General features: G+C 33.9%; 6 protein-coding genes across 8 annotated transcripts; 3 read left to right on the forward strand and 3 right to left on the reverse strand.

Annotated features, from left to right (window-relative positions):
• Window positions 1-1,682: 1,682 nt before the first annotated feature.
• Window positions 1,683-4,573, reverse strand: LOC140976234 (uncharacterized). Of its 2 annotated transcripts, none has more exons than XM_073440223.1 (3): window positions 4,213-4,573; window positions 2,919-3,495; window positions 1,683-2,729 (listed from the first exon to the last, which is right to left on the reverse strand). In XM_073440223.1, exons 2-3 carry the CDS (start codon window positions 3,462-3,464, stop codon window positions 1,875-1,877), a joined length of 1,401 nt encoding a protein of 466 aa, XP_073296324.1. In that variant the 5' UTR covers window positions 3,465-3,495; window positions 4,213-4,573; the 3' UTR covers window positions 1,683-1,874. The 2 variants fall into 2 exon arrangements, with proteins under 2 accessions (XP_073296324.1, XP_073296323.1); XM_073440222.1 differs by having other exon boundaries at window positions 2,919-3,412; window positions 4,213-4,571.
• A 1,728-nt stretch (window positions 4,574-6,301) lies between these two features.
• On the reverse strand, window positions 6,302-8,891 carry LOC140977518 (uncharacterized). The gene is made up of 9 exons (XM_073442261.1): window positions 8,642-8,891; window positions 8,384-8,568; window positions 8,006-8,281; window positions 7,869-7,927; window positions 7,679-7,715; window positions 7,528-7,599; window positions 7,291-7,441; window positions 7,023-7,193; window positions 6,302-6,827 (listed from the first exon to the last, which is right to left on the reverse strand). The coding sequence occupies exons 1-9, from the start codon at window positions 8,831-8,833 to the stop codon at window positions 6,465-6,467; spliced, it is 1,506 nt and encodes a 501-aa protein (XP_073298362.1). The 5' UTR covers window positions 8,834-8,891; the 3' UTR covers window positions 6,302-6,464.
• Window positions 8,892-11,639: 2,748 nt separating this feature from the next.
• LOC140976237 (ADP-ribosylation factor-like protein 8a) lies at window positions 11,640-13,925 on the forward strand. Its single transcript, XM_073440225.1, has 6 exons — window positions 11,640-11,862; window positions 12,754-12,835; window positions 12,945-12,977; window positions 13,090-13,211; window positions 13,372-13,533; window positions 13,614-13,925. Exons 1-6 carry the CDS (start codon window positions 11,825-11,827, stop codon window positions 13,729-13,731), a joined length of 555 nt encoding a protein of 184 aa, XP_073296326.1. The 5' UTR covers window positions 11,640-11,824; the 3' UTR covers window positions 13,732-13,925.
• Window positions 13,926-14,613: 688 nt separating this feature from the next.
• Window positions 14,614-18,730, forward strand: LOC140976235 (pentatricopeptide repeat-containing protein At5g67570, chloroplastic). Its single transcript, XM_073440224.1, has 9 exons — window positions 14,614-15,209; window positions 15,281-15,472; window positions 15,571-15,652; window positions 15,740-15,928; window positions 16,014-16,127; window positions 16,677-16,770; window positions 16,842-16,999; window positions 17,265-17,702; window positions 17,810-18,730. The coding sequence occupies exons 1-9, from the start codon at window positions 14,662-14,664 to the stop codon at window positions 18,569-18,571; spliced, it is 2,577 nt and encodes an 858-aa protein (XP_073296325.1). The 5' UTR covers window positions 14,614-14,661; the 3' UTR covers window positions 18,572-18,730.
• A 193-nt stretch (window positions 18,731-18,923) lies between these two features.
• LOC140976238 (uncharacterized) lies at window positions 18,924-19,992 on the reverse strand. 2 transcript variants are annotated; one of them, XM_073440227.1, is made up of 3 exons: window positions 19,328-19,992; window positions 19,101-19,229; window positions 18,924-19,017 (listed from the first exon to the last, which is right to left on the reverse strand). In XM_073440227.1, the coding sequence occupies exons 1-2, from the start codon at window positions 19,563-19,565 to the stop codon at window positions 19,153-19,155; spliced, it is 315 nt and encodes a 104-aa protein (XP_073296328.1). In that variant the 5' UTR covers window positions 19,566-19,992; the 3' UTR covers window positions 18,924-19,017; window positions 19,101-19,152. The 2 variants fall into 2 exon arrangements, with proteins under 2 accessions (XP_073296328.1, XP_073296327.1); XM_073440226.1 differs by having other exon boundaries at window positions 18,924-19,029; window positions 19,328-19,991.
• A 689-nt stretch (window positions 19,993-20,681) lies between these two features.
• Window positions 20,682-23,881, forward strand: LOC140977433 (uncharacterized). The gene is made up of 3 exons (XM_073442180.1): window positions 20,682-20,775; window positions 20,844-23,024; window positions 23,160-23,881. The coding sequence occupies exons 1-3, from the start codon at window positions 20,682-20,684 to the stop codon at window positions 23,879-23,881; spliced, it is 2,997 nt and encodes a 998-aa protein (XP_073298281.1).
• Window positions 23,882-26,484: the final 2,603 nt, after the last annotated feature.

Consider the following 26,484-nt stretch of genomic DNA (forward strand, 5'->3'; position numbering starts at 1 on the left):
AAAAAGTTTGGAGGCAATTTTTCTCCAAAATTCAAATTTTAACTTGTATTAGCGTACTAGGATTTTATTTCCAAACACTCTATATTTTTGTTTCTCACCAAATTTCAAAAAATCTCTAGAAGAATCATTTTGAAATATACGAAGTGAGAGATAGGGATAACGGAGACAAAGAACCACCGTCCCTTCGGGTAGGGCAAAGGCCTGAGTTAGAGTCTTCTACTGACGACCCAACGCTTCAGAGTGTAAGTCCCCTTCAGCCAGGCTTGGGCTGAATAGGTGAGTAAGTTTCGTTGTTGTGAAATAAGAAACCTTCGTATCTTAATGCAAATATTTAATTTATTCGGAGCTATTGGAACGGGATCCACTTTTTGAGGATTTTAGTGATAGGTTTTATAGGAGCTCTCTCAACCACTCCTTAATCAAAATTTCTCAAATGGTTCCATTTGAAAATATTTGAAATAATTTACATCACCTATATAATTAATTATTAATTAACAAAATAAAATTTGAATTGAGGAAATTTAAATTCACGCAATTTAACAGTACACGTTTAGTACAAACATAACCTAAGAGAGTTGAAATGAGTTTTTTTTTTGTTGATATATATTTTTATAATTAAATAATATTTATATCAACGATTCAAATATAGCATCCACCTTTAGTCAGTACTTGAAAAAACAATCTTTTCACAAAAAGAGATTCATCGTTCTTGGCCGATCTTACTTTATAATATTGTCATTTTAAATTTCCAACTCGGATACATGTCTAATTAAAATTTTGAAAATATACTGGAGATAAAAAAGGGCTAAAAATTTCATTTTCCATTAAGCACATCATATCATATAATGAATATATAAAACTAAATTAAAGTTTAGAAAAAATTTTAAATTATAACAAAACAAGAAGTAGCTAGAGTGGACGTGTTGTATTATAATTTCTTTCTTTTTTTCTTTCTTTTTTTTTTCGGAAAAAATATAACTATGAAGGGCAAATAGACCCACCAAAAAGGAATAAATATTTGAATGGGAACTTCTTTTAATGGTTAACAACATCTTTATCTTTTGATGAGACTTGCCACGCTCCCCTCCATCTTTATATTATATATTCCCCCACCATCTTTTTCCACCTTTTCCCATCTCTTTTCATTTTTTAAAATATAATACGAAAATAATGTTAATAAATAAAAATATATATAGTGCTCTTTATTTCGAGATTTTAATATGTTCTGTAATTTTTTTTTTATACACATAAAAATGATCCATTTACCCTCTTTTCTTTAATTTATTCAAAAGCTTTGATTTTGTTTGATACGAGCACACTTGACAATTATTTATCGTAATAATCGTCCATCAATTTACTTAATAAATATTGCTTATTATTCACAAGAAAATAGAATATGACATACAACTTTAGTGCAATGCATCTATCTTATTTATTATTTAAAAAAAAATGTTTTCCATTACCTTGAAATACTGTATCATTTAAGTTTTATAAACTTTCATTCAAATTTATTTTAAAAAATGACTTTCTTTGACTAAATCCCGTGAGACAACCAATAGCACTTTCTTAAATTCCTTAGGTGGAGGATTTGGGCCATTAAATTTATTAAAGCCCAACGATGTCACATGGTTGAATTTACCCAACCGTGGGCCGATGATACAGCCCAACTCAGTACCAACAACTGCAATCCAAATAAATCCATTCTTTACTCTCTATACATATAACTGGAACGAACAATATTACATCAATTTCCATAACCTTAAGCCTGAAGATTCCTCTGTATGTCACAATGAGATCAAGAAAATGGGAGACAATAACACAGCATAAAAACGGAGTGGGAAGCATTGTGCTGCAAGAATGACCTCTCCAGATCTTCAGAGTTTGGTCCCTCTCCATGCAGCAGGGAGCCTCCATCTCTTGTGCCAAAAAATCGACACTCTAGACCATAAAGGGAACCTGAAACTGTAATCAAGAGGACGATCTGCAGGTCCTCCTACGGTTAAAGGTAACCATATGTATCTCGAATCCCTCAAGTCAGCTGGATTCCAACGATCAGCGATGAATAAAAAAAAACCAGGAATTTCTGGTAAAGGAAGAACAAATGTACTCTGAGCAAAGAATGTTGTGAGTCGAAAGATTTTGTTCCCACCGAGGCATGGGTTCCCCATTGTCTCCCACGGCCCCATTATTGATTCAGAAGTGTGTGCGAGAGCCTCGTTTGGGGCCCAACCAGTACATCCTGAGGTGATCATGTAGTACGTTCTGTCGTGCTTAAATAGAGCTGGTGCTTCTCGATGCTGTCCCACAAGAATTCGTTTCATAACTCGTGTGACATCAAGGTACTCTTTGTTGAGGGGACCAATATGAAGCTCGCTATTGTCTCCAGATGAATAGATGAGATAAGCGACACCATCATCATCTTTGAAGATGGTCATGTCTCTGCTGTCAAATCCATGGGGACGTATACTATAGAGGTAACTGAAGGGACCTGTTGGATGGTCACTGATTGCAATTCCAACAGAGGCTTTAGTGTAGTTAGCATCGTCTACGTGCATCCACATTACATACTTTCCGGTCTTATCGTTGTAAATTACTTTTGGCCTCTCGAGCACGTTTGACATGTGTAGGTCACGAGTCTCGTTTTTTTCATCCGCTGCAAGAACGATGCCCTCATTTTTCCATGTCCATAAATCCCTCGATGAGTAACATCCCACACCAATAACATCCACCTGTAAGGGAGAGAACATTTATGAGCAAAGTAAAGATTGAATCTTGATACACTTCCAAAGTTGGACCCCATTCGCAAGACTAAAATTTAGGGCCATGTTTTTATCTTCATTTGATCACACACCAATTCTAAGAAACTAACAAGCGCGTTGTAAATAAAATTTCCATGTTGACAAAAATCCATAACTTACCCGTGCTGCTCCTTTTTTGTGGGCATGGTAAGTAGGACCATCTTTATACTCGCCATACCAATAGTAATTCAGGGATTTCTCATCATACAAAATACCACCTCCATGGGCTTGTATAGGATTTCGTTCAGTGTCGAGCCATATTCTGCCTGGATAATAGTATAAACTCTCGTTGCCAACATCCTTCATGGGATCCACAGCCGTAATGATATTTGGAAAAAATATGTGCCTTATTTGAGAAGAATCATCAAGAAATTCATCAATAAAAGTAGTAGGGCGCCTAGGTTTTCTTTTAGCGGCTCGTGGGGATCGCCTCCTTGGTGGAGGCATCTGTATATTTTCCTCCTCAACTTCTTCTAGTTCACGAAATAGTTGATAGTGGCTCAACCTTGTATGTATATGTTGTTTATGTGCATCTGAGTCGCTAGTTAAAGTGTATAAATGAAGAATGACAAGAAAGCCAACAAGGCTCCACACTAAAATTGGCCATCTGTTCCCTGCATTGCAATGTAAAATAGTTAGTTTCCGATATTTGTTACTCATCCTCATTTTGTTCCCTTTTTCTACCTCCAGGATAATGCTGCATTTGGAAACATTAAACCCCATGGAGGTCCAAAACTAAAGTCACAAAACTCATTTTGTTCAGAAAATAATCGAAAGGTTTTCTATGCAATGCCAAATCTTGTGAGCACACCAAAAGGTCAATGAAACCATAGGAAACCGAATACCTTTTCATGAGAGTCGCCTAATAAAACTGAAATGCAACAATGGTAATTCTGAAGACGTCAATCTTGTCAAATAATTGTTTGGTAGTAGCTAAATTGTCTATCTAAATTATGATAATTTTACAATGAAACAGCGACCTCAACGAATATGGGAAAATGCATGTCTCGCATCCCTATTATTATATTAAAAAAAATTGAAATAAAGAGTAGGTTACAAGTTGTTCTGTGTTTCAAATCACCAATCCTGAAGAATACTCAGACTACAGACCAACTGTAGGTTTCGTCAAAATTAGGCCACAAAAGGTTTCTGGAAATTACCAACAAAGTAAGATTTCAGTAAGGACAAAAGAAAACCCAAGAATCACATTCGCAAGCAAGATTGAACTCAATCAGAGCACGAGTTTTACAGAACTGAAACCCGTAAACAGATCCATGAAAAGCTTGATCAATCTACGAGAAAAGCCCCAACACAATACAACAACAAAAGTCCAAATAACAACAAATACATAGAAATATCAAGAAACCCAAGAACTAGAAAATAATGAAGTATGACTGAAGTCAAAGAAGCTCACCCGCAGTCAGAAATTGAAAGAATTTTCTCGACATGGGCCTGGCGGCGATAGCTCTCTTAAATCTTGTCACCATGGATAACACTCAATATCACAAGCATACTTTCACTGAAATTCTCAAACAAAGTGTCACGGAATTCTCGAGGAGAACCCCGTTTATTTTATTCTTAGTTCATTAACCAGATGAAAAGCGTGAACAAGAAGAGAATTTTGAAGGGAATTTGATGAGTAAAAGAGAAAAAGGCAGAAACTTTGAACTGGGTTCCGATTATTAGTTGGATCTTGAGTTGATGATGGTGACGTTGACTCGAAACCTATAATGGAACACTCATGCTTGCCGTTTTCACAGCGATAGTTATAAAGTAATGTTTCGGTAGAGTACAGACAATACATAGATCAATGTAGTATTTTCCTTCCATTTTGTAATGTAAATTTGGATTTTATTGGAAAATATGGTGATTGGATTATAGATAAGATCACGATTTATTGCAACAGGAAAACTAGATTTAGAAACTTTTATTGCTGTCAATGAAACAATGAGCGTAATAATTACTCAAATCTTATGTGTGAATTTTGGGAGTTTCAATGAATGGTGGATGCTTCTGTTTCGAGATTCACTGCTTTGGGAAATCAGTCAAATAGTCATACCAACCGTCGAGAGCAAGCCCAATTGTAATAAAATATTTTTGTTTTCTGTTTTTTACTTCATTAACGAATTACATTCACGAGTTGGTGAAATTCATTTAGGTACAGATACAATTGATAAATTATAAAATTAGTATATGAATTATTGTGAATTATTTAATTAATACACGATCAAGCTAAAAATCAATTTTACAACATATATTGTTTTCAAGTTTAATTATCATTAATAAATTCAATTAGATACACATTTTTATTTTAAATAATATTTATTTATTAATTTTTTTCAAAAAAGTTATATTTATTTCTAAATTATATTACAATAAATCATTATCTAACTCAAATATGCAACTAAATGATGTTGTATCATATTGATAAAAATATGGCAAAATAAATATTTTTCACCGGAGTCCATAAATACTATTTTCGAATGACCGAAACAAACATGATAATAAAAGTTATAGGTCGTGAAATGACAAACTTCCTCAAAAAAAATCAGCGACTCGTGACAGCTAAAGTACCGATACAACTTCACATGAAAATTTTCAGTCATTGTCATTATTTATGTGACTCCGTCACCAAAATTTTCTGTTTTTAAAATATATTTTAGCTATGTATATAATTTATTTATCGAGTTTTAATTTTTGTAATATATAATTGTAATATTATAATATTTATAGAGAAAATATATATTATATATTTAAAAAAGTTTTGAAAATATATTATATTTAGTATATAATTTATCAATTGATATATGTTTGTGTTGTTTCATCATTTTTATCATTTTTATACAAAGAGTATAATACTTATTTATTATAATATAATTTTCAGATAAATATAAAATTATTTTTACAATTTTTAAAAATAAAATGTCTTTTAAAAATAAAACGTGTGTTCAATTGAATTTAATAAAAATAATTAGATTTATGAGTAATTTTATTTAAGGGTAAAACTTACTTGTTATTTATATCATGTACTAATTAGATCATTTACCATCGTTCACATGTCAATTTATCATAGTTCATGTACCAAAATGATTTCATTCTTTCAATTAATTGCAAACCAGAGTTATTTATTGGTACAAGATACGTGTGTGTGTGTGTGTGTGTATATATAATATTACACTTTTTAAGAAATCTAAAGGTTATAATATTAAAATTTAAAAATATAAATTAAGATGCTTATTAGATTTTCTAATAGTTAATTAGAGTGGTTATTTACATTTGACAATATTTTAGCTATTTTAAAATTTACAATATTTGTTTTTATAATTAATTTTTTATAAGGAATGATAGGGTCAGTTAAATTAGGAATAAGATTAAACAAATCTTGTGATTACATTTGAATAAAATGATGCAATGATTTGAATTTGAATATTGGATACATTTTGTCTCGGGTAAGTTTCATAATAATTTCAACACATTTCAAATGAAAAAGCACTCTGTGCAAATCCATATTTATTGATCCGTGTAAATATACATTAGAACGTGAAACGTTTAATTTCCAAATCCTACAATGTTCAAGTTCTAACCTCATTACATAATCTTTTTTTGTCGAATAAATCAATGAATTTCATGCAATTTACTTTGGCCAACTTATAATGTGCTTAATATTTACACTGGTCTGAGGAAAAAAGACCACCTATTGTAGCATCTTCCACTATCTTGAATGGCTTTTTCACACCAAATCAACACCAAAATCACCATTAAAATGGAGAGGCTTAGCATTGCTGACCATAGTACTTTTGTTTGCAGTTTCATTGGACCACATTGGTGCAAAGCAATGTCCGAGAATGCTTCTTGTACATATGAACAGTTCATCAGTTTCGAAAAATCCGGGTATATGTTCATTAGGTCCTGTATTGATCGGCAATAAGCCAGAGTCATGGAATATATTCCTTTTGGGAGGATTAATCTTCCATCTGCTTCGCAATTTCCTGATGAATTGGCCTCGAAACAGACGAATCTTGACAGAATCTGCACGAAACATGTGAGGATTCGTGTATTTAGTTGTGACTTGGAATGTTTCTTGAAATGATGCATTTTGAGAAGCTAATAGTATGAAACACCCCATTTTCTGTTGGACTTGGGCAGTCTTATGCATGGTCTGCCTAGTTAGCTTGAGCCTTTTGAAGAAATTTTTTTAAAAATATGCATGAATAAAATACTTACAGTAGGTATATCTCCAACTGGAATACAATTATTTCCACAATTTTCAGGTGAATAGGTGTAGTTAGGTGCACGGGAGAAAGGGTCACAAACTCCCTGGATTTCTCGATTTTCGTTACTCTCGTTCTTTACGAACACTTCACGCATGCGCAGCTCCGAAATCTTTAAGTTTATCTTTGTTTCACGACAAGGGAAAAAAATGAGAAAAACACGAATATGCAGGTGATGTCCAGAATGAAACTTGACTTTTACTTCAAAATTTTCTACGCACCTGAGTTATGAAATTGTGAACTGTGTAGCCAATCTGTATTAAGGTTCCGTCGGATAATGAGGATTTTGGGCATGGAAGCATGTCTGCTAGGCTGTTGTTTTGTGGGATTTGCTCAAAATTCTTCAAACTTGAACAGGTATCGCCAATGAAACTGTCCAAGAATTCAATCCATTAGCATCTATGCAGGAAAATGAAACAGTAATGCAATCACGTACGATGAACTTCACAATTGCGTACATATAGAAGACGAAATCGATACCAGTTATAATCCAGCTCATCGTCGTTAGAATCCAACAAGAAAAGATTAATCTTAACGTAGAAAAAGAGCACTAGTCAGATATTGAACACATTTGTGGTCTGACCGATGTACAAACTTTGTGTCACTTACACTACAAGACCGGGACGATATTGCAAAGCGAGTAGAACTGAGCCAAAGCAGCAATCCATTAGTCTAACCAATTCAAGTTGGTTTTTGTCACATACATATTTGTCAGAACAAGTTACAATATGATCATATTATACCATATAATATGTCTGAATTCCAATGATCCATGAAGTATTAGTTGTCGAAAACTCACCTAATCCAGCAAATAAAGACGCCAAGTGGGCTGATACAACCACAAGATTTATCAAGTATCTGGAAATAAAACAGAAATTAGTTACAAGGAATGAAACGTCAGAATTTACACTTAATATAAGCATAATGACCCTTTACAGTGTTTGTATGGCTTGTTGACAAGATTGCCTCGTTTGGACGATAAAATTTTGAATACTTAATGATCCTTTTCTCAGACGATGTGTTATAAAATCCAACAGTTTGCAAGTTTTCGAGTCGTATGGACGTAGATCAGTCTGTATGTCCATCAATGTATTCCTAACTTCTCCTATAGCTTGATGAGCATCATTTCCAGCATCAAATATGGTTTTCTCAAGCTTTTTAGCCCTCTCCATTGATTTCTGGTTTGCTGAAATGACCACACCGCTACCAATTCTACAGTATTTATCAAACACGGGCCAAATAATGACTACATAACATGCAAACTAAGGTATATATATTAAGTAAACAAAAATTGAATTGCATAAAAAATTTTACATGGCAAAAATGGTGAACAGAACAAGAAGCAAGAATATCATCAGATGTGAAGTTTGATGTTGATAGACTATGTGAGATGTTGCGGTGCATGAATTCTTTACGAGTATAAAAATCCCGAATCCTATTCCACTGAGTAACCAGAGTCCTGCCACTGCATATCCATGAATACCTGCAAATGCGGCTGACTGGAATTTCAAGAAAAATATGTCACCAACATGATAACATAACGTACTTTTCAAAATTTGCATATCAACTCACAGCCCAGTAATGTTTGTTCTTGATATCATAATCTCCACCATAGTTTTTGAATTTTCGCAATGGATCAGGCCTTCTGGCGATCTGTTCTGATACAGGGGAGCCAAACACAAATGAAATTTCAGATAACAGAAATATGGAGACCACGAGAAACACAAAAGTAATGGCAGTGGTCTTTTGACTGGATTTAACCATAGCTGCTTCAACTTGTTTTCTGGGATTTTAGTCGAGGAGTTGGGAGAAATGGATGGAAGACAAATATAAGATGAAAAAAGTATAAGGAAACTGGATTCTTTCACTTGCTTGTTAAGGTAAGTATAGCTTGTAACCATGGCTTTTGTGTCAACTTTTGTGGGAAGTTTCGAAGCATTGTAACATCCAAGTTAGAATTCCGTCGCTAAGTTTTGCAGAATATATTAAATTTTAATTAAAATTATGTGAATTACATTATTATCGTTATTCATAACCTTTGATTAATAATTTATTTTCATCGTTATTCATAACCTTTGATTAATAATTTATTTTCATCGTTATTTATAACCTTTGATTAATAATTTATTTTCTGTTGAACATAAATTCAAATATATATAATCAGCGATACTGCAAAACTCTATCAGAAAAATGATGAATTCAATTTATTTAATTTAATCGTATAAGAATACCAACCAAATGACACTTTATTCAAATTGCAACACATGAAAATAAATTTCAAGTCTATTTATTCTACTCTATTTTCTTTTTGCCAACAATTATGTCTCCTATTTTTCTTCTAATATCTACTCACAAATAATATTAATAATACTATGCCTTATAAATATGCTAAACAATTTATTAAAAAAAGCTTGATTTATTACAATGATTTTTTTTAAAAAAATATAATCTATTGCTTGAAAATAAATTAGGAAAAAACTAGAATGCTAAAAAATTTAAATATTTTATCTATGACATTTTAAAGAAACCAAAACTATCTTCAACATGATTTCTTGAAATAAAAATCTTTTTCATATAAATCATATTTAAGTACGGATCCTACTATAATTTTTTTAAATGATCATATGATTTATATATTAATTTGTTTAATTAAAAATTTTAAAATAATAAAATTATATTTATCCACCAAGAAATATTATTTAATTTTTTAAAAACTATATCTGAATTTGATTCAACTTCGAAAATTTAAATACAAAAATAATATTTGAGCTGACTCAACGGGTTATGTTCATATATGTTAAATTGGAACTTGAACTTAATTCAACCCCAAAAGCTAACTCAAGAGGAGAGGATTGTCCAAGCCCATATATACAACTCTCAGGTATTTCATCCAAGCGATGTGGCACAATTAACACATCCTTCTCACGCCCAGGAATGAACATCTGGAACGTGAAATTTACAAATGACTCAAATATGGACAGAATGGGTGGCCCAGTTATGGACAATCCAACACATAACGGTGGAACCTGAGCTCTGATACCATGTTAAATTGGAACTTGGACCTAACTCAACCCCCCAAAAGCTAGCTCAAGAGGAAAGGATTGTCCAAGCCCATATATACAACTCCCAGATATTTCATCAAACCGACGTGGGACAACTAACAATATAGAGAATGCTTATTCTTATATTTGTTATGAGGCACCACATATATAAACAATTATCGAAAAAATAATAAATATTAATGATTATTTCATTAGTATTTATAAATGAATTACCAAAGTATTATTATTTTTCTCTACAGAGATATATTCTCTCACTTTTCATTCATAAATCCCAATATATTATAAAAATTTTAAATAAAATTTTCAAATTGATATTGATTTATACCTTCATTTTAAGTATAACAATAAATAAAAGTATGGTTGTTAATAAGTTTTTGTATTGTAAATAGACAGTGCCTTTTACCTATTGGTTTATATATTAAATTCAAAATTATTAAACCTCGATTAAATATTCAAATTTACCATCTAAAAAAATAGTTAATATTCTGAAATATAGAAAAACAAACAATTTTTTTTAAAAAAAATTAAAAAAAACAATAACAATATCTATAAACGAAATAATACTTTTATTAATGTTGTTGCATTGATTATTTCAACAAACGATTTATTTTCTTAAAAAATAAAATCTTACTCATTATTTTCGTGTTATCATGTGGATGCATTGACTTTAAATTGGAGAACACTATATCATATATTTTATAATTAAGATTAAGATTCTCTGTGTATGATCTTTAAGTTATAATAAAAATCAAAAGAGATGGTACAACCATCTATGTACAATTCAAAGACAAATTTAATTAAAAAAATTATTTTCAATATTAAATTATAAGCTTACAATATGAGGGGACATGCCCCTACATAAAAAAAAAACCTTGAATTCCTATAAATAAAACATTGACAAAAACTTGTGTGAGACGATCTCAAATATCATATTTTGTGAGACAGATATTTTATTTGGGTCATCTATGAAAAAAATATTATTTTTATGCTTAGGGTGTGTTTGGTTGAGTGGATTAAATAAGAATAGATTAATAGTCAAATATTTATCGTTAAAATTTTAAGATGTTTTAATAATCATTTTGACCCGGTTTAAGATCCAATACTATTGATCAAATAGTTATCCATAAAATTGGATATTAAACCGGGTCAAAATGATTATTAAAACATCTTAAAATTTTAACGATAAATATTTGGCTATTAATCTATCTTTATTTAATATACTCAACCAAACGGAGCCTAAGAGTATTACTTTTTATTGTGAATATCGATATGGTTGACTCGTATCACAGATAAAGATTCGTTAGACGGTATTACAAGAAACATATTCTAAAACATTATATTTCTAAATATGATTGAATTATTACATTTATTAAATTTTCAATATTTTAACTTTACAAAAAATAATAATTTTTAATGATTGTCCCAAATTTCTCGGCATGTGAATCGTCTTTTCCGTAATTCTCCCCCATCCTATCCCGCTGCGACGAATAATACCGGGCCAAAGCAGTAATTTCATCGTAACACTGGGCCCGATACTGTTACAGGTATTTATTCCCAATGGGTGTCTATCGTTGTACCACATATAATCGAATCAACCAGCTGCTCGATGACCGAGAAATTTTGAGAGGACAGTTGGGAGAAGACAGGGGAGAGATCCGCCACGTGGCCGCTTCGTCGCAAATCGATCGTAGCAATGGGTCTCTGGGAAGCTTTTCTCAATTGGCTGAGAAGGTGTCTGCTCGTGTTTTTTTTTTCTCGCGTACGATGTGTTTATATTTGAATGAAAAATGGAATCTTTCGCGGTGGTTCATTTCTGGGTATCTGAGATGTTTTCGAAATCTATGCATAAGTTTGTAGTATGATTGTTTTTTTAGATAGCTGGGTGAAGATTTACTGGGTTGGGTTCAGTGTCGCCCCCTATTTCGGGTGTTTGTATCATTAATGGAGAATGATATGTCTTTATTTGTTTTCTGAATTGTTGGTTTTGCAGTGATGAAGGTTTTGCGTTATGGTCGTGTTTCGGTGCTGTTTTTGTTACCTTTTCTTTATCTCATTTATTGCAATGACAATGTTATGTTTGTGATTCTTGTGGGATTTAAGGAAATGTAATTTGGATGATAACATTTTGTGGTTTTTGGGTTAAATGGGTAGGGTGTTATCTTTGAAGCTCCATAGACCATTCATCTTTTGACTTAAAATGCTATCTTATCTGTTATGGATTGTCAATTGCTTCCACTTTGTACTAAATACCATTAGAGCTTGAGATGAATGGAGGCGGGGGCCAAGGGGGGGTAGGTGGAGCAGTTGCCACCTCCGTTTTCAGATTCATAAATTTTTATGCTTTATATAACGAGAGCATGGATTCGCCTCCCTTAAAATTTACTATCATAGCTACACTTGGAAAAAGGACAAGTGCGGCACGCGGCACGCGGCACTAAAGGACAGATCAATCACCCCAATTCAAAAGAAAGAAGCCCACACAAACACAAAATTGTCAACATGATGAAGTATTTACTTGTGTTTGGAATAGTTATTTAAAAGAAGATTTTTTTTACTTATTTGGTGTTGAAATTTGATTTTCTTTTCGAATTTACAAGTACTCGTTTTGTTTTATTGTTGTAGCCTCTTCTTCAAGCAAGAAATGGAACTGTCTTTAATTGGTCTTCAGAACGCAGGAAAAACTTCGCTTGTTAATGTTGTAGCTGTAAGTTAATGTCTATTATCTTTTCATATACCGGTTTACTAGTTTTAGCGTAAGTTTTTCATTAGCTTTAAAAAATAAACCGAGCTTTGCATTTTTACTATTTTCCTAGACTGGTGGATACAGTGAAGACATGATCCCTACGGTTAGTTTCGGTTCTGTGTGGGTCGTGTTTGTAAAATTCAGTTATCTGTGATTCTATCTTGGATTATTGATGCATTTCAAGATATCTGTTGAGAAAATCTTTTATTCTTCAGGTGGGATTTAACATGCGAAAGGTAGTTAAAGGAAACGTCACAATGAAACTGTGGGATCTTGGAGGTCAACCAAGATTTCGCAGTATGTGGGAGAGATACTGTCGTGCTGTTTCTGCCATTGTGTATACTACTCACGCCATCTTCAGTTTCTTATACAAGTGCTTTTAGTTTATTGTGGGGAATTCATTTTAAATGAAACTTACTTAAATATAGTTCTATGTTCACTAAGACTGGAGTGATGTTTCTAGACTTAATCCGATTCTTGCACGTCTTCTGGTGCAGATACGTAGTTGATGCTGCCGATCAAGACAACATTAATATCTCTAAACGAGAACTTCATGATCTGCTGAGTAAACAATCTCTCAGCGGTATTCCTTTGCTGGTAGTAGGAAACAAGATCGACAAGCCTCAAGTCCTGTCTAAACAGGAGTTAACTGATCAAATGTGAGTGTAGGTGTGTGTTCATGTACTTTTGTTCTTGCATGTTCTCTGTTGTGTATAAAAAAAAGGATATTGTCGTGCAGGGATTTGAAATCTTTAACAGGGCGAGAGGTATGTTGCTATATGATCTCTTGTAAGAACTCGACGAATATCGACCAGGTTCTTGATTGGCTAGTGAAGCATTCGAGATTGAGGAGCTGAGTATGAGTTCCATATTCAAATGGATTTCTATTGTTTTTCTGGTGGATACATGATCTGTACATTCTTTCTTTCTTGTCTAGTTGGCTTGCTGCTTTCTTCAAAGTTGGCAGTGTTCTGTGTATTTAGTTACATTTGATTCTTACCACAAAAGAGTTTCATTTGGCTTTAGGATAAATCCACTCTCTACTTCGATTTGTCGTCTGAAAAGCATTTGTGTTAGAATATTTCCTTTGCTAGAGGAATGATTGCATAAAATTTCTTTGTATTAGCATATGGTTTATTTTGTTTGTGCACTAGTTGGGCAAGGACTCTAGTAGTTGGAATAGACCCTGTAATTTACTTAAATTAAATTTCAAATTAAAATACATTAATTTTTAATCTCATTAATTAAAGTTTTAATTGAAACAAACTATATTAAAATTTTTTGAATTTATTAGTAGGATTTGAAACAAATGAATATCAATTAGATTCATACAATAAATTCTATGATAATAAATATATTATTTTAGCAAATTATATCATGTTCGTAGAGTACATAGTTTTGTAATAACGGTCAAAGTTCACGCATTGCCCTACGCATATTTTGTATTTTAATGTTTACTGATAAGTTGTTTTTTCAATATGATATTATCTTTTATGGAAAGATAATTATTATACGATGAAATGTTTAATTTTTAATAATATTTTTTGTACGTGTCGTTTATATGTACAATCTATTAAATAAATAATTTTGAATTTTGAAATTATTAATTAATAAAGAAAATAATAATAATATTATTATTATTTTGGTGTAATTTAGGGTTTTACTTCAATATTTTATCATGCGGAAATTTTTACGACTATGAATTTGGAAAAAAGAAATTAATAAATTTTTCTGAAAAAACAGAGATTTATAATTAGAAGGCAGGATAATATTGAATAGTCTCTTCCATGGAGGCCTCGGCACCTCCAAACCTTCCGAATCCCCGACCGCAACTGAATGTCGAAGCCACAAATCAGAAACTTTTGAAACATGGAATTCAACCAACTCCCAAAATCATGCACACCCTCCGCAAGAAGGAACTCCAGAAATCCAACCGCCGGCTCGCCAAAGAAGCCTCCAAGCAGCCCCCACCCCTTACGGATGCGCAAAAACAAGCTATTTCGGAAGAAACCCATTTCCAGACAATCAAGTCCGAGTACAAGAAGTTCGAGAAATCCATGAAAGGAAACAATAAAATGGTGGGCATGCCTTGGGAGGGGTTAGAGAAGCTTCGGTTGAGAGAGCTGGCGAGTTACAATTTGGAGTATGGTGGTGACAAGTTGAAGCGTGAGCGTTTAAGGGAGCTCAGTGATATTATTGAATGCGAGAGGGATAAATTCTCTTGGCTTTTGGATGATGATATTGCGTTTGAAGATGGATGGTTTGAGGAAAAAGGCAGAGGTTGGGTTCCGCCTAAGCGCAGCGAGTCTGAATCGATCAAGTTTCTGATAAATCGGTATCGTTTCTTGCTTAGTCATTTATAATTTCAACTGATTTTCTTGCTGCTTATTGGGATTGCTATTTTAGGCTAAGTGAAACAGAATTGAGAATTAAAGATTGGAAATTCTCAAGGATGATGAGACAAACAGGGTTGCAGTTTACGGAAGGGCAAATGTTGAAGATAGTAGAAGGGCTAGGGAATAGAGGACAGTGGAGGCATGCATTGTCTGTGGTGGAATGGCTTTATAACTCGAAGGATTTTAGACAATATAGGAGCAGGTACACTTTTCTTGCTTTGAGAATTGAGATTATCACCCACACAATTTTTTAAACTTCAAACATGTTTACCATTTCGATTTTTTTAACTGCAAATTTAGGTTCGTGTACACAAAACTATTGGCAGTGCTTGGGCGAGCAGGGAAGCCTTGTGAAGCTCTTCGTGTATTCAATTTGATGCGTGTACTAATCTACTTGTAATGTTCTTGCATATGCCACCAAGATGTATCTTTGTTCATTGGGTGGAAAGTTAATCCAGATTGTTTTTAGGGTGATGCATACATATATCCTGATATGGCAGCATATCATAGTTTGGCTGTCACACTTGGTCGAGGTGGTTTTTTGAAGGAGTTGTTGAATGTTATTGAATCCATGAAGGAAAAGCCCAGAAAGATCAGAAATGTGAGGCACAAGAGTTGGGATCCTGTCCTTCAACCGGATATTGTTATATTCAATGCGGTAAGTGAGTTCTCAAGATTTCCTAGGATTCTTTCTGTATTTCTTGCTCTTGTGATCAATTTATTATAAATGGATGATCCTCCAGGTTCTAAACGCTTGTGTTCCGACCCATCAATGGAAGGGTGTGGCATGGGTCTTTGAACAGTTGAGAAAGAATGGCCTTAGACCCAATGGAGCCAGTTATGGACTAGCGATGGAGGTATCAACGATGGATACCGTTTCATTTTTTTTATAATGTCTGTCCAGCTGGATAGCACTCACTGGACGGGTCGCAGATATGCGAGTTGTTAAGAGAGAGTTTTCATGCTAATGGAAGTATTGCTTGGGGGGGAGGGGGTATTGGTTTGTAGCAGAGAGTTTTCATGCTAAACGAAGTATTGCTGGGGTGGTGTTGGTTTGTAGCCTCTGAAAGTGTCTTTTTGATGGAAAAAGTCACGATATTTGGTAACAATTATTTTCTTGACAAAATGGCCCTTTTGAGGTATTTTAGTTGTAGCGATAATTTAGTGTACTTAAATTTTATGAAAAAAACCATTATAATGTCTTAAGGACCTCTTTCTAAGAACTCTGTTGACTTCTTGGTGAAGGTGATGTAAAATAGACACTTGATTTTGCTTTTAGAACACTTTTCTCTCTACAAGTCGATAAGGGTATTTACAATGAGTAATCATTAGGTCAACCTGAATCCTATAATTTTTTTATGAAATTTTGTTTTTCATTTGATTCTTACTGGCGGTGTTTTTTGAAGGTGATGCTGCAATCTGAAAAGTATAACCTTGTCCATACTTATTTTGAGAAAATGAAAAGAGGTGGGGAAGCTCTAAATGCATTGACATACAAAGGTGTTATTCTCCCCCTCATCAACATGTTCTTTATTGTGTTTCTGTCCTGATCTTCTTTTTGTATTCCACAGTTCTTGTCAAGGCCTTCTGGAAAGAAGGTAAAGTTAATGAAGCTGTTCAAGCAGTCCGGGATATGGAAAGAAGGGGTCTAATTGGAATAGCGAGCGTATATTATGAGCTAGCTCGCTGCCTTTCTTATTATGGAAAGTGGCGAGAAGCTATTTTGGAGGTTAGGCTTCAGAAGCAATTTGCATTTGCTTCTCGTGTTATTACTTAAATGGCATAAAGTTGGTTTAGGGTGGTGAAGAATTGCAGGATTGCTGGTAATATGGCAGGACCAGTCATAAAAATAAAGTTGAACATGTTTTGTTCTTGAACATGAAAAACATCTGAACATGATTCTATGTCAAAAATAAAAAAAGTTCCAATGCTTTTTCTATGGATGTCTCTAACTTCATTTGTCATAAATTTATTTCTTGTGAAAATTTGTGCAGATTGAGAAAATAAGAATGCTTCGTCCTACTCGACCTTTGGCAATAACTTTCTCGGGCATTATATTGTCTGCCATGAATGGTGGGCACGTGCAAGATTGCGTATCCATCTTTGAGCACTGCAAAACCCTCCTGGCTCCTGATATTGGAATCATTAATGCCATGTTGAAAGTTTATGGTCGGAATGATATGTTTACTGAAGCTAAAGAACTATTCGAGGAGACCAGGAAAAATAGTTTAGTTTTAGACACCAGTGTCAAAGGTCACGTTTCTTCCCCCAAACCCGATGCATACACTTTTGGCTCTATGCTTGAGGCCTCTGCAAGTGCTCACCAGTGGGAATTCTTTGACTACGTGTATAAAGAGATGACCCTCTCAGGTGAACAACTAGATTTTAACAAACATTCTGAGTCACTGTTGGAAGCATCTCAGGCTGGAAAGGTACTCTACTAGTTTACTTGCCCATCTCTATCCTATTTCTGATGAATATTTTCTGCTACTTAGACTAGGACCAGCAGTGGTAAAGAGGTTTTAATTTTCTGATACAGTGGCATTTACTGGAGCACGCGTTTAACACAATCTTAGAAGCTGGTGAGATACCTCCTGTGTCGTTTTTCAGTGAAATGGTATGTCAAGCCACTGCTCGATGTGATTATGAACGGGCATTGAATATTATCAACTCAATGGCTCATGCTCCATTTCAAGTTGGTTTTGAACAGTGGGTCAATCTCTTTGACAAAAATGCGGATATGATTGATCATGCCCATCTGAATGAGCTTCAAGAAACCCTTGTCAGTCGAGATTTAGTACAAGAAGCTACTGTCTTAAATTTGTCCAGAGCATTGCAATACATCTGCAGATCTCCCGACCATGGTTCAATGATCGGTGAAGTTACTTCAGATAGCTGTGATGGAGAATCAGATAGCAGTGAAAGCAAAATTCTTCTCAACTTTTGCAATAATTTTGCTGGTCCAGATTTAGCGGACAATGATTATACTCGTCACAGAGACTCAAACAATAGGATGGGTTGTACCAAAACGAGCTTTAGCAGGAAGGATCAGGAAACAGAAGGGGCGGGCGTCACAGGACTTGTTGAGCAGTTTTTGGACGATGATCTGGAATGGGACATCTCAGAATCAGATTATGATGACCAAGAATTGGAACATGTTGAAAATGGAGAGATCCTGTCAGATGTTGATGGCTTCAACTTTGAACTTCTAATACCTAAGAGTGAAGATGATTCTCAAGAATTAAACATGCCTTCTGCATATGAGATTCTGGAATCTTGGAAGGATAAGTGGAAATCATAGGGTGGATTCGATATCTGCTTGAAGCTATTGGAGTAATGAGCTCCTTGTGTAGTTTTTGAATCGATCATTTTTATAAATGAAAACAACTATAAAATCAGTATTAGTGGATTTCTATGATTTAATTTGTTAGTCTGATCATAATCCACTTGCGTTCGACTCACCTCCAGTACATAATAATCTACTTTATTAATTCTAACTTTTCCAGATCACACAACAACAAAGAAGTGTTATTTTACATGTAACGTGAAAGGCAAGGAGATATAGACGGACTGTGGAGCTATTGTTGAATCAGTCGGTCAAGTTCCAATTTCAGCTATACTCTGTAAGGATGGTCTCCACTGCCCTCCGCCGGCATGATACCTTCCCAGGCCGCCCTCGACGATTGCTCCGCCATTGCCGCCGCCGCCACCACTGCTTCCGAGGCGGGGCATATCATGGCGCTCGGTCTGAAAAAGGGCCTGGCAGCGAAAGAGATTTAGATACCAAACTAATGTCAATACATCACATAAGTCACAAAGGCTGAAGCTACCTTCGTGGAACATGAATTTGTTGATTTTGAATTGCTTTTCTTTTGGCCCGCGTTAAATGCTCCTCCCTCCTGCAACGTCTTTCTTACTTACTTTGACGCATTTTTTTGCAGCAAACCCTTTCAACACATCTGAACATTCACATTCAAGAAAACCGAAGACATGATCAAGAAACCAAACCCGGAACTCAAAACTAAATAAAATAATTTGAAATGAATAATCAACCAACCTTCAAAGCTGATAAGCCTATAAACCTGTCCAAGAAGCAAGATATCATCAGGCTGGAGAAGCTTCAGCTGTCTCCCAGGTGGAGCGCCGGCGTTTTCATGAATAAGCGCCACGTAGTGCCCGGGGTTGGAATTCATGACCTGGTTGGCACACACAGGCCAGTAAATGCTCTCCACCTTATCGTTCCCCGGATGCTGTATCACCACCGTCGCCGCCTCCGCCGCCTGGCAGTTCCCCATCGCTATATTCTAGGAATCAACTAACTGGAAGTCGGATGGTGGTTAAAACAATCAAATCCACTAACGACTGACTATATATCGTTACACATCTATGAATAGAAATGCGACAGATGGAGATAAACCCTCACATTTATAATCCATGATGACGATGAATCTGAAAAGGGACAAGAGAAACAATCAAACACAGAAGAAATTCTTCAGTATACATCGATGATTAATGGTTGGCGAGCGTGTTAAGTGGTGGAATGAATCATATATATAGAAGAAAGTGAAGGAAGAATAATAAAATAAGAAAGAAATGGAGGAATGAATTTATGAAAGGAGCTTGCATTAATTAATTGGGTGAGACGTGGAATGTTAGATGTGCCTAAATGCCTGAAACTGGAAATGGCGGGCTCTAGTTTATCACCATCATTTCTGGTGGGTGGGAGAAGACGAGTCACTTCATACTATTTTTATATTTTCAAATATTATAATTATTTTATTTTTCAATTATAAATATAAACTTTGATGTGTATTAAATATTTTATATAATTTTTATTATAGTGAGTGTATCTTATTTAATATATACTGTGTTATATTATTATTTTAAATGGGGTAAAAACTTAAATTAATTTTACAAAAATTATTCGAAGTCAAGAATGTTATTCGAACGTAATAAAAAATAACAATTGTTTTCTTCCTCTATTTCAGTGTAATTAATCTATTCGTAAAATTTTTGCGATTATATGGAAGAAGGATAAAAAAATAGATTTTTTTTAATCGGGGAAATCATAATTTTAGTATTGTACTTTGATTTTTTTTTTTATTTTTAATCATATAATTTATAATAGTTTGGTTTTCACTAAATAACATTGATTTTTATATTTGGTAATTTTTTTGTCCGAATCCACTAAACTATTAATTAATGCTTATTTGACATCCATGCATGCTCTTCTGCATTACTCACATGACGAGAATAAAATCTATAATATTAGGCATAATAATTGTCCCTGCTGGATATAACAATTGAAACGTGACACTTGAGTTGTTATACAATTTAAAAGATTTGAGTTGAATCATTACCACAAACTGTAACTATATCTCAAATGGAAGCTTTTGCTAATGCGCTAGTTTATGGGAATCTGCAAGATCTACAGAGCCAAGGGGAACTCTTCACATGGTGTAATAAAAGACAGGGAAATGACCTTATTTTTGCCAGATTGGATAGGTTTGTCTGTAATATGGAATGAAAGCTTCTTTTTCCTGATGCTAAGGTGGAACATTTACCTTTTTTAGGATCGGATCATAGACCGCTCTTGATGACTCTATATTCAGATGCTACTGTGAATCTGGTGCGGTATCCGAAGCGTTTCACTTTTGAGCATAAATGGTTTTTAGAAGAGGGTTTCGACACTTTTTTCAAAAATTGCTGGCAGAGTATTATCAAATCCGATCCTCTACCTGATAAACTACTTCGTTGTCGTGGGGAGTTGCAAAATTGGGCTGGAACGCATTTTAACCAATTGGGAAAGAAAATTCAGAAACTGCGAAAGGAGGTTAATCTTTTGATGAGCTCAACTATAGCAAAATTCAATACAGGTCGTATTTCTGAGATCGAGAAAGAGATAGAAAAATTGTCATATCAAGAGGAAATACATTGGAAACAACGGTCTAGAGTTAATTGGTTGAATTATGGAGACCGAAACACAAAATACTTCCATTCTTCGGCCACTACTAGACGAAACACAAATCAAATTCGGGGGCTTAACAATGCGGATGGAGTCTGGTGTACCGATTACTCAAGTCTGGTAGATATCACGACAGATTATTTTACTTGTCTCTTTACATCGATTAAACCATCCACACAGGATATTGCAATGGTAATGGATACTATCGTACCAGTGGTTGGAAATGAAATGAATGATAAATTATGTGAGCCTTTTACCGAGGATGAAATTCGAAAAGCAGTCTTTGATCTGTCCCCTTCTAAAGCGCCGGGATCTGACGGGTTTACTGCGATGTTCTATCAGAAGTTGTGGACTACGGTAGGCAGAGATGTTACCAAAGCAGTACTCGAGATTCTGAATGAAAAGGGTGATTTGAAAGAATGGAATTCTACCGTGGTTACACTTATTCCAAAAGTTTCTGAACCAAAAACGTTGAAAGATTATCGACCAATCAGTCTTTGCAACACATGTTACAAGATTGTATCCAGGGCGATTACTAATAGATTCAGACCTATTCTAGCACAACTCATTGATTCCACTCAAAGTGCTTTTCTTCCAGGGAGATTAATCTTGGATAATGTTCTGGTTGGTTTTGAATGCATGAACTGGATCCGGAATAATCTTAAGGCAAAATCAGGATTTGCAGCCCTAAAACTCGATATGAGTAAAGCCTACGACCGAGTAGAGTGGATTTATCTGCAGAAACTTTTACTAAAGATGGGGTTTGCTGAGGGATGGGTTGAATTGCTTATGAAATGTGTCACCACAGTTTCTTACTCTTTTAAGATAAATCATTCCATTTTTGGCACAATAAAACCGACGCGAGGAATTCGACAAGGTGATCCTCTTTCTCCATATCTATTTGTTCTATGCACGCAAGGTTTGTCTTCTCTCATCAGGAAATCAGTGGAGTGCAAGTTGTTTAAAGGTGTTAAGGTTGCTTCTACTAGTCCAGTAATCTCACATCTCTTTTTTGCGGATGACAGTTTAGTGTTTTTCAGAACAAAGAGAGCTGACTGCTTGCAAGTTCGGAATTGTTTACAAATGTATAGTCGAGCATCAGGACAGCTGGTGAATTACGATAAATCCGCCATTACTTTCAGCCCGAGCACTTCAGCTCAATCTATTGAAGATATTAAAGATGTACTGGCAATGGAAGAGGTGAAAGGTCTCAAGGCACGGTACTTTAAGTATTGCGATATTTTGGAAGCAGATTTGGGTTCTAATCCCTCGTATGTGTGGCGGTCTTTATTGTGGGGGTGTGATATCATTAAAAGAGGATTATGCTGGAGAGTTGGAGATGGTCAACATATCTTCATTAAATCTGATCCTTGGATCCCAGGTCTCCCATCCTTCAAATGCAATCCATCTGTTCGAGTGGATCCTAGCATGAGAGTGGCAAGACTGATTTCTAGTTCAGGACATTGGCAGGCAGAACTTGTGAGACAGATTTTTACATCCCACGAAGCTGAGGCGATTCTTAATATTCCGCTCAATAACAAGGGTTGTCAGGACATCAGGTATTGGAAAGATAGTCCAAATGGTTTATATACAGTCAGACTTGGTTATTTATTGGAAATGAATATTTCGAAACCTCCTCCTTTCCAATCATCACATCCGTTGAAGCAATGGTGGAAGTTAATTTGGAGCCTTCATATTCCGCCAAAGGTACGTATATTTATGTGGCGAGCATCACATGATATTATACCCACATCAGGAAATCTAAGAGCACACCATGTGCCGACGGCAGGTATGTGCCCTTTGTGTAAGATATATTATGCTTCTACTAGTCACTGTTTACTATTTTGCTCATGTGTGCGTCATATTTGGAGAGAGACAAACTTTTGGCAAATCTTGGGTAAATTTCGGTTGGCTCCTTTTGTAGATTGTGGTTTGGTTTTGTCGAAAGAGTTGTTGAAAGAGGATTTTGAATTATTTGTGATGATGTCATGGGCCATCTGGTATGAGGTATGTAAGATTAATAACTCCATTACTAGACTACAAAAAGAGTTGAGAATTGATTGGGCAGTTGCATTGTTGGATGTATATCGACGATCAAGTACATTGGATAGGTATTCACAATTGGATGGATCTTTGGCTACAGACCATGTGTGGCATCCACCGTTACCAAATCAGTTGCGATTGGATGTTGATGCTGGTTGTTGTCAACTCAGGAATAAATTCAGTGTTGGGGTGGTTTTACGGAATTCAGTTGGGGGAGTAGTGGGAGCAAAAGCTTGCCTTATTAGACCTTCGAGTTCAGTGAAGGGGGCGGAATTGATGGCTATTCAAGAAGGAATGGACTTTTGTCGACGTCATAGTTTAAAGAATGTTTGCATTTTTTCAGATTCAATCCAGGCGATTCAGGCAGTAACCAAACCTGGTGAAGATCGTGGCCCAGATTGGTGGATCATTACGGAAATCAGATCTTGCTTGGAATCTTCGGATTTCATATCACTTCGACATGCGAGAAGAGCGTCGAACAAAGCAGCTCATCATCTAGCAACAGAAGCTATTAAGAATGATGCTATTGGGGAATGGTTTAATTGTCTGTTTTCATCATCTTTTATGAATATTGTATTGACTGACTCTTTGGAGATGATTTAATGGATATGTGTGATTTATTTCCAAAAAAAAAAAAAAAGTTGTTGGTTGGTTAGTGTTAACATTAAAAGAATATACTATTTTTTAAAAAAAGTAAATTTTTTTGAGTGGAGATAAAGTTATGCGGAAGACTCAAATGTTTTAGTATATGAATGAATTTTCTAGCTTAAAATAACAAAAAAAATCTGATTTTTTTGTTTTTTTTATAAAAAGTGTGCTACTTTGAAACATATACATTTATCATAACACAAAACTCTCGTGAGATAGTTTCACAAGTCAATTTTGTGAGATATATATTTTATTTGAATCACTTATTAAAAAATATTATTTTTTTATTGTAAATATGAACATGACTGATCTGTCTCACAAAAAAAAAAGTGAGAACGTCTCAAAAGAAACATATTCGTATTATAAATTTAAAGTAGTTTTATTTCACAAAAAGAGGTTAAATAAACATTTTTGAACTGTTCAAGAGCCTATCCGTGTTGAAAAAAAAGAGGGTTTTATTTTTTATTTTTTCCCACGAAGTCTTTCTTTAAAAATTTCTTCATAAATGTATAATAATTTAATAGTTGACTTGAAAGTCGGAAGATTTTTCTAATTGTGCTCGATTGAGAATTAACTGATACCAAGGACCGGTAATATTAATCCGTGGACGACCTTAGTGCAATTGACTTCTGAATGTAACGACGTGTTGCCATTGACTTTTGAACAAGTTTTTCATTTTGTTTAAAAGAATTTGAGACGATTCAGCTCCTTATAACATTTGATATCAATATATTATGTAAATATCCTTATCGTAAAAAATAATTGAAAGGAAAAGAAAATGATTAGGCTACGGATGCATATCCAAAATGATGAAATATAAGCTATAAAATGTGGTGCATGTTTAAGAAATACGAAATTGTTTGGCTAGAGGAATCATACAATGAAATATGGATGATAAATCATTATATATAAATAACATAATGTTTTATAATTATAATAACTTTGGATGAAACAAATATATGTAATCAATTAATGTCTCATACTTGATACAAAATGATACTAAGTATTTAAAGATTGTCTAAATCTTCTGGCACATTATCTGTAACATTCCTATAAACGAGTTGTAACTTCTTTTAACTTTTCATAATCAATACATATAGTGAATTTTTATTTGTTACACAGATTATTACACGAAAATGACACAAATTATTTATCCTCATCTACCCTGTTCCTTTTCAATTTTTTCTAAAGTATAGTTGGATGTTTCTTGATCTTAATTATTTGAACTCATGTCCACCCAGCTGTCTCATATACATATAGTATACACAAATATCTGCCAAATTTAGCGTTACGATGGTCTCATTATATTTGATCATCTTCCAATATTAGGTAGATTGGGACTTCGATCATAATATTGTATGTATTTCATGTAATATGTCATTGAGAAGTCATTTAAGGACAATACAATTATGTTATTGTCAATGTTAATAGATGATTTTTTTTTTTACGAATAATTTATAGTCACTATTTTTCGTATGTATATTGAGTAAACCTCGGATATGTGCAATCTTTACATATTCAATCATCTCAGCTACACAACGATGATTTTGGACCGACTTATATTCAAAGGGATATCTGAAAATGTTAGACGCTTGGGTCTATGTATGTCATATGTTACCCATGTCTGATGGCACTCCTTAGTTCTTTCATTTTCTGTCTCATTAGGAATTGAACAAAGGTCAAACTCCAACCTGTAATGGGTTGGATTTTGAGGCCAAACTTTCAAGAAAGTGGGTTGGGTTTGGTTTTCGTCCACTCGGATCATGAAATTCTAGTAAGATTTTTGTCCTTTTTTTGTTATCATTTTTATTTTAAAGATAATTTTGATATTGCGTTGAAAATATAGATTTTGAAAGCTTGTTAAAATTATAAGATCGAATAAAATCATACACGAACAACTAGGGTGAATATGTTAAATTAATAATTTCGATAAATTAATAAAATAATAATTTTTTTAAAAAAACCGTTATATAATACTATGGTTCCGACATATAGTAAATTAATAATTCTTTAAAATTATATTTAGGAAAATTTAGTAAAATATGATTCCATTATTTTTTGTTTTTTCATGAAATTCAATTATGTTTTTGTTTTTATTTATAAGATGAATTTTATTTGAGTAGTCAATACAATGGATATTATTAAATTATTAAAAAAATTGAATACCACTTAATTCGTTTTATAAATATATATGTGCAATGAATTTTTTATATATTAATTCGAAGGAAATAGTACAACATGTTATTAATTTTTTATTCTCTGAATCAAATAGATATTTTTTAAAATAATAAGTTATTCATTTATTGATTAATTACTATATAAGGCCCGAGATTTTATCATTTTAATCCGAGATTATTTAATCTATGAATTTTGGAATATTGAGTCATATTCCATGGTTTTACAATTCTATAGGATTGAAATTGAATGAAAAAAAGATGTGAGCACCAAATTGCAAATAGTGAAGATTTCAGGGACTAAAGTGCAATTAATGGGATTGAGTGAGACACTTGTCTTGCCATGCTTTTAAAGGTTGTAAATTCTTCATATTGCATTCAGCA

The sequence above is a fragment of the Primulina huaijiensis genome, chromosome 5 (assembly GCF_012295235.1).
Source record: "Primulina huaijiensis isolate GDHJ02 chromosome 5, ASM1229523v2, whole genome shotgun sequence".
NCBI lineage: Eukaryota > Viridiplantae > Streptophyta > Magnoliopsida > Lamiales > Gesneriaceae > Primulina > Primulina huaijiensis.

Coding starts and splice junctions, on each gene's coding strand:
- LOC140976234 (XM_073440222.1), bottom strand. CDS start 4,285: ATGGTGACAAGATTTAAGAGAGCTATCGCCGCCAGGCCCATGTCGAGA. Junction 3,413..4,212: donor CTTTCAATTTCTGACTGCGG/GTGAGCTTCTTT, acceptor ATTGCAATGCAG/GGAACAGATGGCCAATTTTA. Junction 2,730..2,918: donor ACAAAAAAGGAGCAGCACGG/GTAAGTTATGGA, acceptor TCTCCCTTACAG/GTGGATGTTATTGGTGTGGG.
- LOC140977518 (XM_073442261.1), bottom strand. CDS start 8,833: ATGGTTAAATCCAGTCAAAAGACCACTGCCATTACTTTTGTGTTTCTC. Junction 7,600..7,678: donor TATCGTCCCGGTCTTGTAGT/GTAAGTGACACA, acceptor TTCTACGTTAAG/ATTAATCTTTTCTTGTTGGA. Junction 6,828..7,022: donor CAGTTGGAGATATACCTACT/GTAAGTATTTTA, acceptor TGTTTCGTGCAG/ATTCTGTCAAGATTCGTCTG.
- LOC140976237 (XM_073440225.1), top strand. CDS start 11,825: ATGGGTCTCTGGGAAGCTTTTCTCAATTGGCTGAGAAG. Junction 11,863..12,753: donor TTTCTCAATTGGCTGAGAAG/GTGTCTGCTCGT, acceptor TTATTGTTGTAG/CCTCTTCTTCAAGCAAGAAA. Junction 12,836..12,944: donor CGCTTGTTAATGTTGTAGCT/GTAAGTTAATGT, acceptor CTATTTTCCTAG/ACTGGTGGATACAGTGAAGA.
- LOC140976235 (XM_073440224.1), top strand. CDS start 14,662: ATGGAGGCCTCGGCACCTCCAAACCTTCCGAATCCCCGACCGCAACTG. Junction 15,473..15,570: donor TTTAGACAATATAGGAGCAG/GTACACTTTTCT, acceptor CTGCAAATTTAG/GTTCGTGTACACAAAACTAT. Junction 16,771..16,841: donor AAATGCATTGACATACAAAG/GTGTTATTCTCC, acceptor TGTATTCCACAG/TTCTTGTCAAGGCCTTCTGG.
- LOC140976238 (XM_073440227.1), bottom strand. CDS start 19,565: ATGGGGAACTGCCAGGCGGCGGAGGCGGCGACGGTGGTGATACAGCAT. Junction 19,230..19,327: donor TAGGCTTATCAGCTTTGAAG/GTTGGTTGATTA, acceptor GTGAATGTTCAG/ATGTGTTGAAAGGGTTTGCT.
- LOC140977433 (XM_073442180.1), top strand. CDS start 20,682: ATGGGAATCTGCAAGATCTACAGAGCCAAGGGGAACTCTTCACATGGT. Junction 20,776..20,843: donor ATTTTTGCCAGATTGGATAG/GTTTGTCTGTAA, acceptor TACCTTTTTTAG/GATCGGATCATAGACCGCTC. Junction 23,025..23,159: donor ACACCATGTGCCGACGGCAG/GTATGTGCCCTT, acceptor CTCCTTTTGTAG/ATTGTGGTTTGGTTTTGTCG.